The 13,960-nt window shown below is 45.9% G+C and overlaps 1 protein-coding gene across 2 annotated transcripts in view; it reads right to left on the bottom strand.

The window, feature by feature from the left end:
- Myo16 (myosin XVI) overlaps window positions 1-13,960 on the bottom strand; it is a 537,302-nt gene that overhangs the window by 435,914 nt on the left and 87,428 nt on the right. Inside the window, exon 1 of one of the 2 annotated variants that reach the window (XM_058582735.1) lies at window positions 126-808. The exons of the other annotated variant lie outside the window; for it this stretch is intronic. Within the exon in view, the coding sequence (XP_058438718.1) occupies window positions 126-153 (28 nt within the window). The 5' untranslated portion in view covers window positions 154-808. Of the gene's footprint in view, window positions 1-125; window positions 809-13,960 lie in introns of those variants that run through there. 2 annotated transcript variants of the gene reach the window in all.

Here is a 13,960-nt window from a genome sequence, read left to right on the forward strand (position 1 = left end):
TCACCATTCTCCGTCACTCATCCGGGTGTGGTACTCCAAAAGACCAGCCTAAATTTTGGCATCTGCATAAAACCATGCTTCCAGAAGACAAACGACCACAGGAGCAAATCATCAAGCTTACTTACAGCACTTGATAAAATGATAGTGAGACATCTTTCCGTCTCAGGCAGGAGGCTTGCTGCTACTGGTTCCAGCATTCTCTTCTGCTACAACTGTCGTCCCCGAGAATGCATTATTCAGAGTCCTTACTCAGGTAACACTTTACCTCGGGATGCATTATCGAACCAAGGCTCCGTTCCATGATCGAGCAAAAAGCTCCCAACTCATTCTCATTCAGCAGCTGGAGTTCAGAGAAGCCTCTCGGGTGGGTTCTGAGCCACCGCGCTGCACGTGCTATTGTAGCACCCTTGATTGACACGCTCCCGGTGCCAGGATCCCGGGAAGAGTCAGCGCTAATTGGTGCTCTCCCGCGGCCACAGTCTGCTGCACGCCCCGCACCGAGGTGTGCTGCAGTGCGGCTCTCCGGTCCTGCCTGTTAATGGCTTTTCAATAGCTTTCAGATGGCAGCAAACTAAGCTGATGAACAGGCAGGAGGTAAGTAACCGAGCAAGGGATCCTCGATCTATTTGTGCTTATTGTCCACCATCCAAGCCTGACCAGATTCTTCGCTGCTGGCAAAGCTGATTATTTTTAGTTGCCACCAGTTGCTGTGTGTGAAAAGGAAATTGACAGCAAGGGCTCAAAATAACCAGCTCTTAAAATCAGAGATCCTCCGATCTGCCTCTAGTGATGAAGAATCTGCATTATGCTTCACAACACCTCCTTTTTGGTTATCTATGCAGAATGCAAAACTTAAATTATCCACGAAAAGCTTTCGGTCTTGCATGGCTTTAAAATTTAGAATTTTGCTACCTGTGCAGGCTGCAATGAATTTAACTGTACAACCTTAAGGGGGTGAAAGAAGTTTGAATTGGAATCAGAAAGAAGAATGACTTTGTGACTTTTGCCAGTCAATGGATGGATCTGGAGACTATCATACTAAGTGAAATAAGCCAATCCCCAAAAACCAAAGGTTGAATGTTTTCTCGATATGTGGAAAAGCTAACCCACAGTCAGGAGGTGGGAGGGGAAGAATACAATGAACTCAGAGGATTAGACAAAGGGGAATGAAGGGAAGGGAAGGGGGATAGGAAAAGAAAAGTGGTCGAATCTGACATAACTTCCCTAGGTACATACATGAGTGCACCACAGTGAACCTTACCATGGTGTACATCCACAGACTGGGGTCCTAATTAGAATGAGATATATTCCATGGTTGTATAATTATATCAAAATGGACTCTACTGTCATGTATAACTAAAAGGAACCAATAAAATATTTTTTTTTAATTTTTAAAAGCATGATTTAAAAGTCATTTCAAGTAGTGCTATTTGTCAAGTACTTGTGTTTCCATGTTATCTGAAAAATCACTGATGTCAAAGTAAATTACTCTATGTAACAGAAAAAAAAAAGAAATACATGTTCTCCAAAGGTCTACTGTAATAAATATAAATACCATATCACAATGTAATATAATGCAATAGCCATGTTAATCACACAAAAGGTCACATTTAAGTTACTTGTAAATGCAAAATTGTGAGGTTTTTTTTTTTTTTTTTTTGCAGATTGACACGTTTTATGATGATCCTCTCTTAAAGCAAGTTAACATAGTCAAGAATTTGTTTCAGAGTTTTAAGCCATTGAAAGGGTAAAAATGAATGGTTTGTCAAACATCCATATATTTTTGTAGTAGAAACAAAAATCTTAGATTCCCTTACTAAGTAAAACCCAAAGGCAGTGCTTTCATTAAATAAGATTATAAAACTAAAATTTATATGGTAAAGGGTCATGATTATTCACTGAATTGCCTTCTGGGCATTTTAAAATGTGATGTAAAAGAACAAGATGTAAGTTTCTATCAGAACAGTTCAAATCCAGGTTGTGCTGCTAACCAAGAGTCACATAGACCTCTTACCCAACCTCCTGGACCCTGGGTTTCCTCATCTATACATATAAGTATAATTTCTAATCCTCATTCTGTAGGTTGGAAATAAAGCATGGAGAAATTATAGTTTATATTGTTGGTGATCAATAAAAAGTTACCATTAAAGCCAACGGGGAGAATCATGTGATCCTCAGTACACTGAACCTTGCTTTCTCAGGAACTAGGATGGGGATGAACAACCTTCTCCAGTAATGCCGACCCTTTTTTATTTATTCTTCCCACCATTAGTTATTGAGAGTTATTGTCAGACAAGTCTCCATATTGGGCACTATTCAGGAATAAATCTATGGCCTCAGCCTGAGCATAGTCTAAAACAGCCTTAAATCAGGGATACACAGCCCACTTTTTAGGGTTTCCTTTTGTGCTTTGTAACTCTAACAACCTGTAAGCAACAATAGAGTCTATCATGCGATGCTTTATCCTGTCATCCTCCTTAGTCAGCACAGACCTTCACACACGTGACCTTCCCTGAGGAGGTGCATGTGGCAGTGTCCAGGGTCCCTCTGAGGAAGGTCCTCCCTTCAGATGTCCCCACCTCCTCCTATTAGCACAAGCCAGATAAGTGCATGCTGTCTGCACACCTCCCTCCTCCCCAGCCGCTTCCGTTTCTGCTAGTTGAGTGCCTCTGCACGGGTGCCCAGTACAGATCTCCACAGCTGAGTCCTGGGACACCAGTCACTCTTTTATTTTTTGTACCAGGGAATGAACTCAGGGACACTTAACCACTGGGACACATCCACAGCTTTGTTTAACATTTTATTTATGTAAAATTGTATTTATGTAAAATCGATAAATTGCTGAGGCTGACTTCGAACTCTTGATCTTCCTCCTCAGCCTTCCCAGTGTCTGGGATTACAGGTGCCATTGTGCCCAGCCACTCACTCTTTAAAGTGGAGGAGCATGGGGGACAAGAGACAAAAAAAAAGTCATTGAAAATATGATTGATTTGAGCCCTAAAAACCCGTTTTTAAATGAGGTTCGGGCAAGGAACCTCACAGTACCTGGGAGAGTAAACATCTCTTCCCGTACTCCCAGGGCTCATCAGCAAACAACTTTGTTTTTCACTTAGTTGTTTATTCTGTAAACATTTGGCAAGTCATTGTTTTGGGCCTCATCCTTGTCCTTAAAGTGCTCGTGCCTGGTGACATGCAGACATGGAATCGGATCAGATATGGAACTGGATGGCCCAGCGGCACATTCAAGGAATCACAAAATTGGAAATGCAGGCCCTGAAGCCACACGGGAGCAACACCTGGTCCCCTGAGGCCTCCAAGAGGGATCCACCAGGAGCACTTGCAAAACATGCTGCACACACGTGACCTGTGTTCACCTGGGCTTCTACACACAGAGAAGAGGCCCTGCTGTCTCCTGGTCTGTGGAAACCACACAGGCAGGTTCTGAACATGGGGTGAACTATGTTTGCCACGTGGAACTACGGCTTCACTTTTTTTCATTGTTATAAAAGAAAAAAATTGTTTCTAATGTGGAAATTAATAATGAGGGAAAAATAGAGTTGGCTCCATTAACTTTGCTTCCTTCATAAAAAAGGAAAAAAAAAAAAACGGTAATTTTACATGGATTAAAATTTCTTGATCTATGCCCATCCCTAAGAAACTCAGCTCAACCACATGAATCATTTTGGAGTTCCTTGAAATCCTACATTTTAGATATAATATCAGTTAATGATGGCAGCAGTGAAAAGCTGAGGCTAGAGTAGATATATTGTTAGCAATTTATCCATTTTGAAGAATTGGTCATTAAGTACAAAATTAAATCCATACATTTGAAAAAAGGGGGTTGTTTTTCATTGCCAGAAAACTTACCAATAAAGCACAAATATTTTATTATTTTTAGGATTATTACAATACACTATTGTTCTCACTGAAATGTCACACATTTCAAAAGCAATTTTGAATTGTCAAGAATCTTCTTCTCTTTCATACACAAACAGCTGCTAACTATTCATACTATTTCTGATAAAAACATGATTTTTTCTTTCAAATGTTAGCATTATTATACACCAGATTTTTTTCAAATAAGGCGGAATCATTTCTCAACCAACAAACCACCCATAAAACTGTAATGATTCTAGTCAGAGACAAGCACTTTAAAATTACATATTTGCTTAGTAAATATACATTCATATGCCTCAGGTGAGACACTACTTGACAGTTTCATTTATACACAGCCTGTTTGGAGTGTGTACAACACACAGGCCCATTATGCCAGTCTTTTGATGCATAATTCCTAAATCTAATTGTTTCCATATTTTATACCTTATTAAGTAATAGCATTAAAACTGAAGTCCTCAAACATCTCCATTAGTCGGGTGTATATGCAAGGTAGATTACAATAAAAATTTCAAATGAGGAAGAAGACGACACATGAATTTTTCTATAAGGCAAATTCTAGCTCTGTGACAGGCATTCTAGCCTCTGCCCTGGGAACAGATTGCAGCTCAACACATTAGACGTTGATGCAGAAAATCCCATTACGTTTAGGAACCTCAACCAGGGGTGAACCCCTCACAATGGCTGCAAAGTACACGTGTAATATTCCCTGTCAGGAGAGTTGACCTCTTCCAGGTGGATGGTGTTGAGATCCCTCCTGAGAACATGACCCTGGTCTCATGATTCAGGGTCCCATGAGGCTTACAGAGTTCTTTTCTGAAAGCACCAGAGAAGGCATGACCTGAGTTGTCAAGAAGAAAAATGCAAAAGGAAACTCAGCTCTTGCTGTAAAGCGGGCCTCACTGGTTAACCAAGTGCCTTTCGACCAGGATTCAGCCTGCCTTGCTTGATTGGCAGCTACCTGCCTTTCTGGTCACGTCCCTGTCCTTGGTGTGCCCACTGCTGATGCTTTTACCCTGAGCTCAGCCAGCCTGTTCAGCCACTGGCTGGCCCATGCAGGACTCCACAGGACAGTGTGCCCACCCCAGCCTCTCACATCTCCCTTGTCTCCAGCCAGAACAATGGTCATTAAGTTAGACTTGGGCAATCAGGGGGCCCAAAAAGGGGACTTACATTGCAGATCTGCATGGCAGGAAGAAAGCAAAGTGTCCGCTCTGAGTCAGCAGAGCACTCACCCAGCTCGCCTGCTTAAAGATGAATGTGCTATGTATGAGCCAGAAAACACTCATTACCATTGATTCTGGTATTTTCATAATATAGCAATAAAAATTTCATAGAACACGATTTTAAAAATTGCTCCACAAAAGACTAAAGATTGCTTTTCATGTCACATAATATAGAGCAATATAAAAAGATAAGCACATATGTGCATTGGTGTGGATACAGGGCAACACAGCCACATGCACGGGCTATGATAGATGCTCTAATTGCTCCTTATGGGCATCTGCTCACCCACTTTCCTTTGGGGATATTTTCCCCTAATCAAAATGAAATGTTTTGAACTTTAGTGAACACCAATTAAATTGAGTATCTAGGAAAGAACATTTGTGAAGCATTTGTAGAGCGTTTCACTTGAATGCCAAAAACCATGTTGGAACCTCTCCGGCAAGTGTTACAACTACCAGGAGGCCCTTTCCATTTTCAGATGTGTCTCCCCTCCCTGAACCCTGACAGGGAAGCGGGTTCTCCGTTCTGAGCTGGGTAGGGTTGGCAGGGTTAGTTCAGGAGTGAACGTAGCTGGGTGTGTGGCTGCGTAGCCCAGGCACGTGGAAGCGTGGGGACAAGTGCATGTTCTCTGCCTTGCTCCCCATCACCGGGAGGCAGGCAGGAGCTTTCTGTAGATGAGAGTGTGGACAATGCCGTGTGCAGGGCAGCCACGGCCCAGCCTATGCAGTCAGACCGACCCACAGAGTGGCCCTGCAGATGCCCAGCTGAGCAACAGTGATCACCTGAGAATAATCTCACTTCTATTAAAGGAATTCTCCAGCCATTATCTTGGCCGCTCCTCCTTGCTTCCTGATCCTTACATGTTGGTCTCACCCCCTCGCCACGCTGCTTTAGCTGACCCATGTCCTCTCACCACCTCCGCACGCAGCGCCCAGCGCCTACCCACATACACACAGGGTTGCTGATTCAGTTCCCATGTTGTTCAAATTCACTTCAAGCCCATGGAACCTACGACCTCCTCTCAGTTATTTTGGGGTAAGTCAGCCCTCTCTGAGGCCTCTGCTCACTTTCTCCATGTAGCCCTTTACACTCTTCACTTGCTTTGAGTGGCCATGCTTTCCCAGAGGGTGAGCAGTTATTTAAGGCTGAGACCGTCACCTCTCCCTATGTCCATGAGATCCACAGCATCAGTGAACACTCGGGCCACAGAGAAGAGCCAGAGGAGCAGAATGGCCCTCCAGCCTCCTCCGACGTGCCCAGGAGGGTGTTCCTAAAGGCAGGGCTCCAGCACCCTTGGCAAAGGCTCCGTTCTTGAGGGAGTGGAAGGTGCCGTCTTCACGTAGGCCATGGATATGAGCAGAGATCCTTACGTCACTTTTCAGGGTTTCTTAGGACAGCACTTTAAAAGGACCAGAGGGGAACTTGAGGCAAGTTGACGTCCTTCTTTTAAATGAACCCCGGGTTGCAGGTTCCCCTTTAGGCTGATATGGAAAAACTGGTCTCTAGAGAAGTCCCTAAAATTGAAAAAAGTCTTCAAGTGATCTAGACCAAGAACCTCATAGTGAAATGTCCAGATTCACAAGTGATATTAGATTATTTCCTCAAATCAAAGTCCCAAGCTTTGTGGGTCAATGACAATGGTACTCATTGCTGGGATTTAGTTATCCACACACATTTCCTCACATCTGTGCTGAGAGATCAAAGGCACCGGCCGCCTGGGAGCCTTGGGAGACCAGCGAGCGCAGCTCTGCAGAGAGGCAGAGAGGCACCGCCCGGACCTGCCTGCAGGTCTGAGCGATGAAGCGGGTGAGTCTGCCCTCCGTCTCCCTCTCCTCCTCTCAGTGGGGGGATGGCAGATGTGCCAGCAGCCTGCGGGATCCTAGAGTCCTCTACTTTGGTGGCTCCTCTCCCGTGTCTCCGTGGGTACTACCCGCAGGGTGATATCGGCTTTCCTGCACAGTTCTGCAAGGCCCGGGGTCCCGGAGACAGAGCAGGACCCTCTGCGCAGAGAGTGGCCCTTTCTCTGACCCTCGACCCATGAGGTCCCATTGGCTGTCAGAATCTCTCCTGTCTCCTTTGCCATCCCTTCCTCTCCTTGGGCTCATCCTCTCCCCCAACCCAGAGTCATGCTCAAATGGACATCTGCAGGGACGGCACAGAATGGAGCTCCAAGGCCACTCCGCTCCCCTGAGTGAGTGGGGAATGGGCAGCTCTTCGTCACCAAGGCTCCTCTGGGGTGGCCCTTCCTTACTTTCACTCCCATGCCCGTCATGGGATGTCTGTCCCACCTCTGCCACTCCCTGAAGACAGACCACTGTCTGAATTTCAGACCCTCAGAGGAAGAAGAGACTCTGATGCCCCCACGCAGGGGTCTGCCCACGGGCCAGGCACACAGCAAGGCAGCCCCGACATTGTGTCTAAACACCTGCACCCCAGATGTCTTGTTAAGCCAAGGCTTTCTTTATATTATGATAAACATGTCCTGTTTTATTGAGCACATCAGCACCCCTTGGCCCAACTTCACAAGTATCAACAGCTAGTAAAACCCATTCACAATATTTTTTCCCTGCTTATGATCAGGCAGGAGCTAAACAAGTAATTAAACAATATGGGATTCTATCAGGGCTGGAAGCTGGGTAATATATATAGAATAGTAATTAATGAGACCTGACTCCGCTGAGCTTACAAAGATCAGGCACAGGAAACAGGAGTTGTGCAAGACTGTGCTAAGAATGCCTGGCCTTGTGGGTCTGGAGTGTTTCTGAAGAAGCAACCCCCAGGGGACACCTGAGGTGGGAAGAAATCGGGGACAGGAGGCTGCAGAGGCTGTGTGGGAGGGTTTGTGGTGTGCTCGGGGAGGTTGGCATGGCTCAGGAAGCAAGTAAAATGGCCATGTGAGAGGGCTCCCAGGGTAGCAGGAAGCCAGGCTCCAATATCCCTCCTGGGTCATAGAGGCTCAGAAGATCTTACCCAGGGAAGTGCTGTGACTAGATCCGCAAGTTCTCAATGTCACTCTCACCACAGGAAGTGACTAGAGCAGGAGAAGGAAGGGAGGCTGTGGTTAGGTGCTGAGGCCATCCAGCGAGCAGGCGGCCTGAGAAGTGAGGGGGGAAGGAGCTCACCCCACCTCCACCAGACTCTCCTCCCCAGATCTGCTTCCTTCCACCTCTCCTTTCAGACTCTCCGTCCACAGTGCCCTCATAACCTGGACCTGGTGTGAGCCAAGGTACTGGTTTGTTGGTCTACGCAATGCCACCAATCTTGGAACTCTCTCTTCCCTTTGACGTCACCATCCTCAGCCTGGCTGCAGAAGGGTGATGCTAGGAAGTCCCCAAACTGATGCTCCAGTCCTCTGCATCTCTGCTTCTCTCTTCCTCAGTGTGGCTTCAGTCTGAAACCTCAGAACAGCCCTGAAACTCAGATCCTCAAAACATAGACATGTACACTGTGATTCCCTTTAGCACTTTCAGACTAAATATCAGGTTCGTCATTTTTAAATGAGGAAATTATATATAAGCTTCCAAGTGAACAGTTCTGGGAAGTGATTTCAAATTTTTCTTAAGGTTTGAGTTTAAAGGGGAAACAGAAAGCACTTATTGCCACAGCCCACCCCCAAATCACTTGGTAGGTACCACTGACCCTCATAACGGAGTGGCCAGCAGCCACTGGTACCTTTATTAACAGTTGAGAAAACTGAGTCCCAAACACTGAGCAAGACATCCAAGGTCATTCAGCCATGAAAGAGCAAGGCTGGACTCACCAGGACCTTCAGACTACGGAAGGCAGCATGGCCGTGGTCAGCCCACCTCCGCTCCATGGTGCAGCCCTGTCTTACAGTTAATTCTTGGATTCTGAGTGTGTCTTGCACCCCTAGCATGTGCTCTTCTTCTGGCTGGAGGTTTCCTTTCTGCCGTCTCCAGCCTCTTCCTCCCGTGCATGAGGAGCGTCCACCGTATGTGCCATGCACATAGAGGAGGAGGGGCGAGAACAGGAAGTACACCCTGAAGAGGTCTACAGAGAGGTGAAGGAGAGCTGGAGTCACTAAGAGGAGGTGGACCCAGCATGTGAGGGCCAAGGGTGGCCCACCACCTCCCCTTCCCCCCACCCCTTTCCTCTTGGGTTGTGGCAGCTGCCCTGACTTGCTGCAGTGATGCCTCCTGATTCTGCCTCCTACTTCGGGTTGTTCATGTCCCATGTGTTCTCCTCTCAAAATGTGGACATGATGCTCATACCACGATGCTCACTTCCTCACCCTACGGCATCCATCAGGGCGGACTCGGCCATGCACAGAGCTGGTCTACCCAGGATGCAAGGAGAGGGGAAGTGCTGGTCAGGGTCTACAGATGGGAAGCAGGACTTTATCAAGGGCAGAGTGGGACATTTTTATGCATGGGATTTAAGGGATGGAATTTCAGATTCTGATGAAGTAGCTAAGCCATAGCAATTCAATCGCCATTTATCAGCATGTTAACATAGTATGACCACCAACAATTATACCTAAGTTGTTAGAATGTTAAGAATTATTTCCAGACACTCACCGAGGACACTGATGTACATCTCTGGATCCCAATGTATAGGTGTTAATTAAGTTCCTTGAGTCAGGATATAGTGTGATGAGTGTGAAGAAATATCACCAAAATAAAAATTTCACATGAACCTGATGGGGGATATTTTGAGAGTGTCAAATTTATGACTTCATACATTTACATGAAGTTCAAGAATAAGCCAAGATTTATGATGGTAGATGTTAGAAAAGTGGACTGTTGACAGGAAACAGTCGCAAGGGAGATTTCAGGAATAATGGAAATGGTTCTTATTCTGATCTGTGTGATCATCAACAGGTATAAAGATAGAAATGGAAAGATTTATTGGGTTGTTCTTGTAAGATCTGTGCACTTTGTGTCATGCAAATCCCGTCTATTTTAAGTGCTCCAGAAGGTGATGCTGTTGCTGGCACAGTAGCAACTGACACAGCAAAAACAAAAGATCATAAAAGAACCTCAGGTGTGTGCACCTTAAGAAACTCAGAAGTATTAGCTCATTCTACATTATTCACTCATGCAAGGGGCCCCTGATGGACAGCCACTCTGCTTGGGTCAATGCATACTTATAATTGCTCTCAGTGATGTCCTAGCATGTGCTCTAAGGCGGTGTGGCAAGGGCAAAGGTAAGCTCCAAGCAGCACATCATGGAAGCCCAGCACATGTGCATGCAACTCAGGCAAAGGTGCAGGAAGGGCTAAGGCACTGTTCGAGGCTGCTGCAGGCCAGCTGGGGTTCAGGAATATTTGTGTTACGGATCAGAAGTGGCTAGAGCTGAGCCTCTAGAGACAGGCACGGCTGATCCCGCGGAGGTGTTAAGGAGCTCCACTACCTGGGCCATCTTCACCTGTGCATCCCCCACAGAGCTTGGGAGAGGCTCCCCAGCTTTCACAGGGCTTCCTGAACCCTGAAATAAGGACCCCTCTTGCAGCGGAGCTGGGTAGCAGATTTTAAAGAGTCGCTAAATCTCAAGAATCAGTGAAGATGACATTCAAGGAAGACAAGATGGGCAAGAGAAAAATAAAATAAATAAAAAAATTTGATTCTAATCCAAGCTGGAAATGATGTGGGCTTGAAGGAGTCACCTTGGTGAGAGTGGCACAGACAGGAGGACCGTGAGCGAGTGGTGACTTGGAGATTGACTGGAGTGGGAAATGGAAATGTTCCCGAGAAGGGAGAGGAGACTGGTCCCCTGGTTTCAGAGGGTACAGGTGCTTGGTGAGGACACAGGCAGGACCAGAGCAGAGGAGCAAGGAGCTGGTGTAGGGAAAGGACCACAGGCTGTTCTTTGGGCATGATTAGTCTAGGTGAGGCCCACCACAGATTGCTCAAGTACATACAGCAGGTGCTCAAAAAGGGCCGATCTTAGGTCCCCGTGAAACTGTCACTTATTGACAAGTGTGTGCAGTGTTTGTGTGGGGCAGGGGCCTCTGAGGCGAGGAAGCTGCTTACCAGCTTAGAGCTATGCAGACCTAAGAGGGACATCTGCATTGCCAGGGGCCTCAGGAATCCACAGTTTGTAGACAGAAGAGCTTTGGGGTGGGGAGATACCAGGTTACAGGTACAGATGGGAAGCAGTGTCGAGCACACACAGAGATGCCTGCAGTGAGTCCCAGGAATGCAGACCCCACAGGCACATACCAGAAGGAAAACACGCTGCCAAGACAAGGAACCTGTCCCCAGGGAGCTCAGTCTACTTACAGCCCATCACACAGACACCTGCTGATAATCAAGTTAGTCTTAATTTCTTCCTCCACCGGTGAGAACACAAACAGCCACATTCATCTTTGCACATGGCTGTTCAGCCAGTGCTTTAATAAAATGGCTCATGTGGATGCAGAATCGATATGCAAGAGTAGGAGCAGTTTTGTTAGTAAGTCCACTGCACTGTATTCTCTCCTTCCTCCCCACTTCTCCTGCGTTCTCACATCCAACAAAAACACAAGGAGAGAAATGGTCAGGTCCTAACTTCTTTCTCTTTGCATCATTCCCATACTTTGAGTTACTGCTGGATTCTGACAAGTTTCTCAATACAATAAGTAATTCCTAGAATACCTGGCATTTAGTGGGCCTTGAACAGTGGGTAACGAATTCAGATCCTGCGCACAGAACTTTATGTGCCCTGGTGGGATCTCCAGCTGACCTGAGCAGCTGACAAGGGATCAAGAGAACCAAGCCTGTCCCCAGGGAGCTCAGTCTACTTACAGGGCATCACACAGACACCTGCTGATAATCAAGTTAGTCTTAATTTCTTCCTCCGTGGTTCAGTTCATAAAGCATGGTCACCCAGGACTCACCCCTGAGGGCCCAGACTGAGCCACATGAGGAAATGCAGCTGGTGCTGCCCACTCTTTACCCAGTGGACAAAAGCAGGTAGAGCAGCACAAATCAGAGTCTCCAGGACCAACGGAAAGATTCCTCACTAATTGTGTCACTGAGTATGTTAGCCAGCTTTTTGCTGCTGACTAAAATACCTACAACACAACTTAGAGGAGGAGAAGTTTATTTCGGCTCATGGTTTCAGATGTCTCAATCCATGATAGGTTGCCCCATGTCCCTGGGCTTGAGGTGAAGCATCATGGTGGAGGGCATGGTGAAGGGAAGCAGCTCACGGCAGCCAGAAAGCAGAGAGAGAGAGAGGCCAGGGACAAGATATCAACCCCAAAGAGACACCCTGGTGGACCCCCCCCTCCAGCCACACCCTGGCTGCCTGTAGTCCTTTCAAAGAATCAATCCACTAAGTGGATTAATTCACAGGTTAGATCATAGCTTTCATGATCTGATCAAGTCACCTCTGAATATTCCTGTGTTGTCTCACACATGAGCTTTCAGAGAACACCTGGCCGAACCATAACACTGGGCCATAAATCCAGGGACGATGAACAGGTTTTCTTTTTAAATGGCTCCTACATAAAAGACTTTCATTTGAAAATGTTGCTCTTTTAGTGTTCAATTTAATAAATAGTTACTGAAGGACTATTGGGTGCTAACCCTTCTTCTAATGGCTGATTAGAATAAGATGAAAGATGTATGTCCCATCTCCAAGGCACAGAGCACAGCTGAGTAGGCCATGTCATGGTGTGCACGTGAGCAACAAAGACGGCGTGATCGTCCTGCTCAGGGACACAGAGGCTGCCTTTGAACTGAGTGAGTAGGGTGCACAGAGTGGCCCAGATTGCAGTATGGAGGGAGAAAGACACATGGTTTGCTTTTATGATTAATGATTGTCCAGTGTCGAGGTAGACAGTTGCAGATGAGGCATTTGAAAATGAAACCAGAACAACCCAAATCTGAATGCTTCTGGCAACCACTGATCTGCTTCCTGTCTCTTCAGATTTACCAGCTCTGGACATGTCAAGAAAAGGGAGTTACACTGTATGTGGCCTTTGGGGTCTCTCTCAAGAGGTATGATGCCCCCCGCCATATCACACTGTCTTCACCACTCCTGCTTTGGAGTTATCTTGAAATCAAGATGCTTTGGTTCTATAACTTTTTTCTTAGTATGTTTTGCATAGTTGGGGTACCTTACATTTACACGCTAATTTAAAATTAAAATTGCCAGTTTCTGCAAAAAGACCGGCTGAAATTTTAGTAGGGATTGCTTTTCATCTCCAGAGTAACCTGAGCATCAAGGCCATCTCTCCAATATAAACTCGTTCAATCCATGAACATAGAATGGCTTCCACTTACCCAGGACTTCTTTAACTTCTTCAATGATACAAACAAAATGTGTTTGTGTGTTCACTGATCACAAATCATGTCAACCAGCACAGTCCATCTGTTAGTCCTATTTTTTGCTGTGGATTCCTTTTTGTATATGCAAGGTCATGTCGTCCCAGAGCAGGTAATATTCCTTCTTATTTTCCACTCTGAATCTCTTATATTTTCTTGCCTCAGTGCCTTGGCTCCAACCTCTAGTAAATTATGGAACTGCAAAGGTGAGTGCAGACATCCTGGACTGATTCCGGGACTCAGGGTTAAAGATTTATCAGGTTGAGGAAATGTCTCTGTATTCCTAGTTTATCAAGTGTCTTTAAATTATAAAAATGTATTAGTTTTGCCTTATGCTTTTCCTGAGTCCATTGAAATGATCGTGTTGCTTTTATATTTTCCGTATTGAGAGGACGCATTATGTTAATTGGTTTCATATGTTGAGCCAACCTTGAACTCCCATGTGATTCCAACCTGGCTGTGGTGAACAAACCTTCAGATCCTTCAGGATTTGGTTGCTAGTGTTTGGGTTAATCCTTTCCTTTTTAGAATCCTAAGAAACACTGTCTCTAGTCTTCTTGGAATGC

The sequence above is a fragment of the Marmota monax genome, unplaced genomic scaffold (genome assembly GCF_021218885.2).
Source record: "Marmota monax isolate L192 unplaced genomic scaffold, Marmota_monax_Labrador192_F-V1.1 WCK01_AAM20220418_F8-fsc00026, whole genome shotgun sequence".
In the NCBI taxonomy this organism is placed as follows: Eukaryota; Metazoa; Chordata; class Mammalia; order Rodentia; family Sciuridae; genus Marmota; species Marmota monax.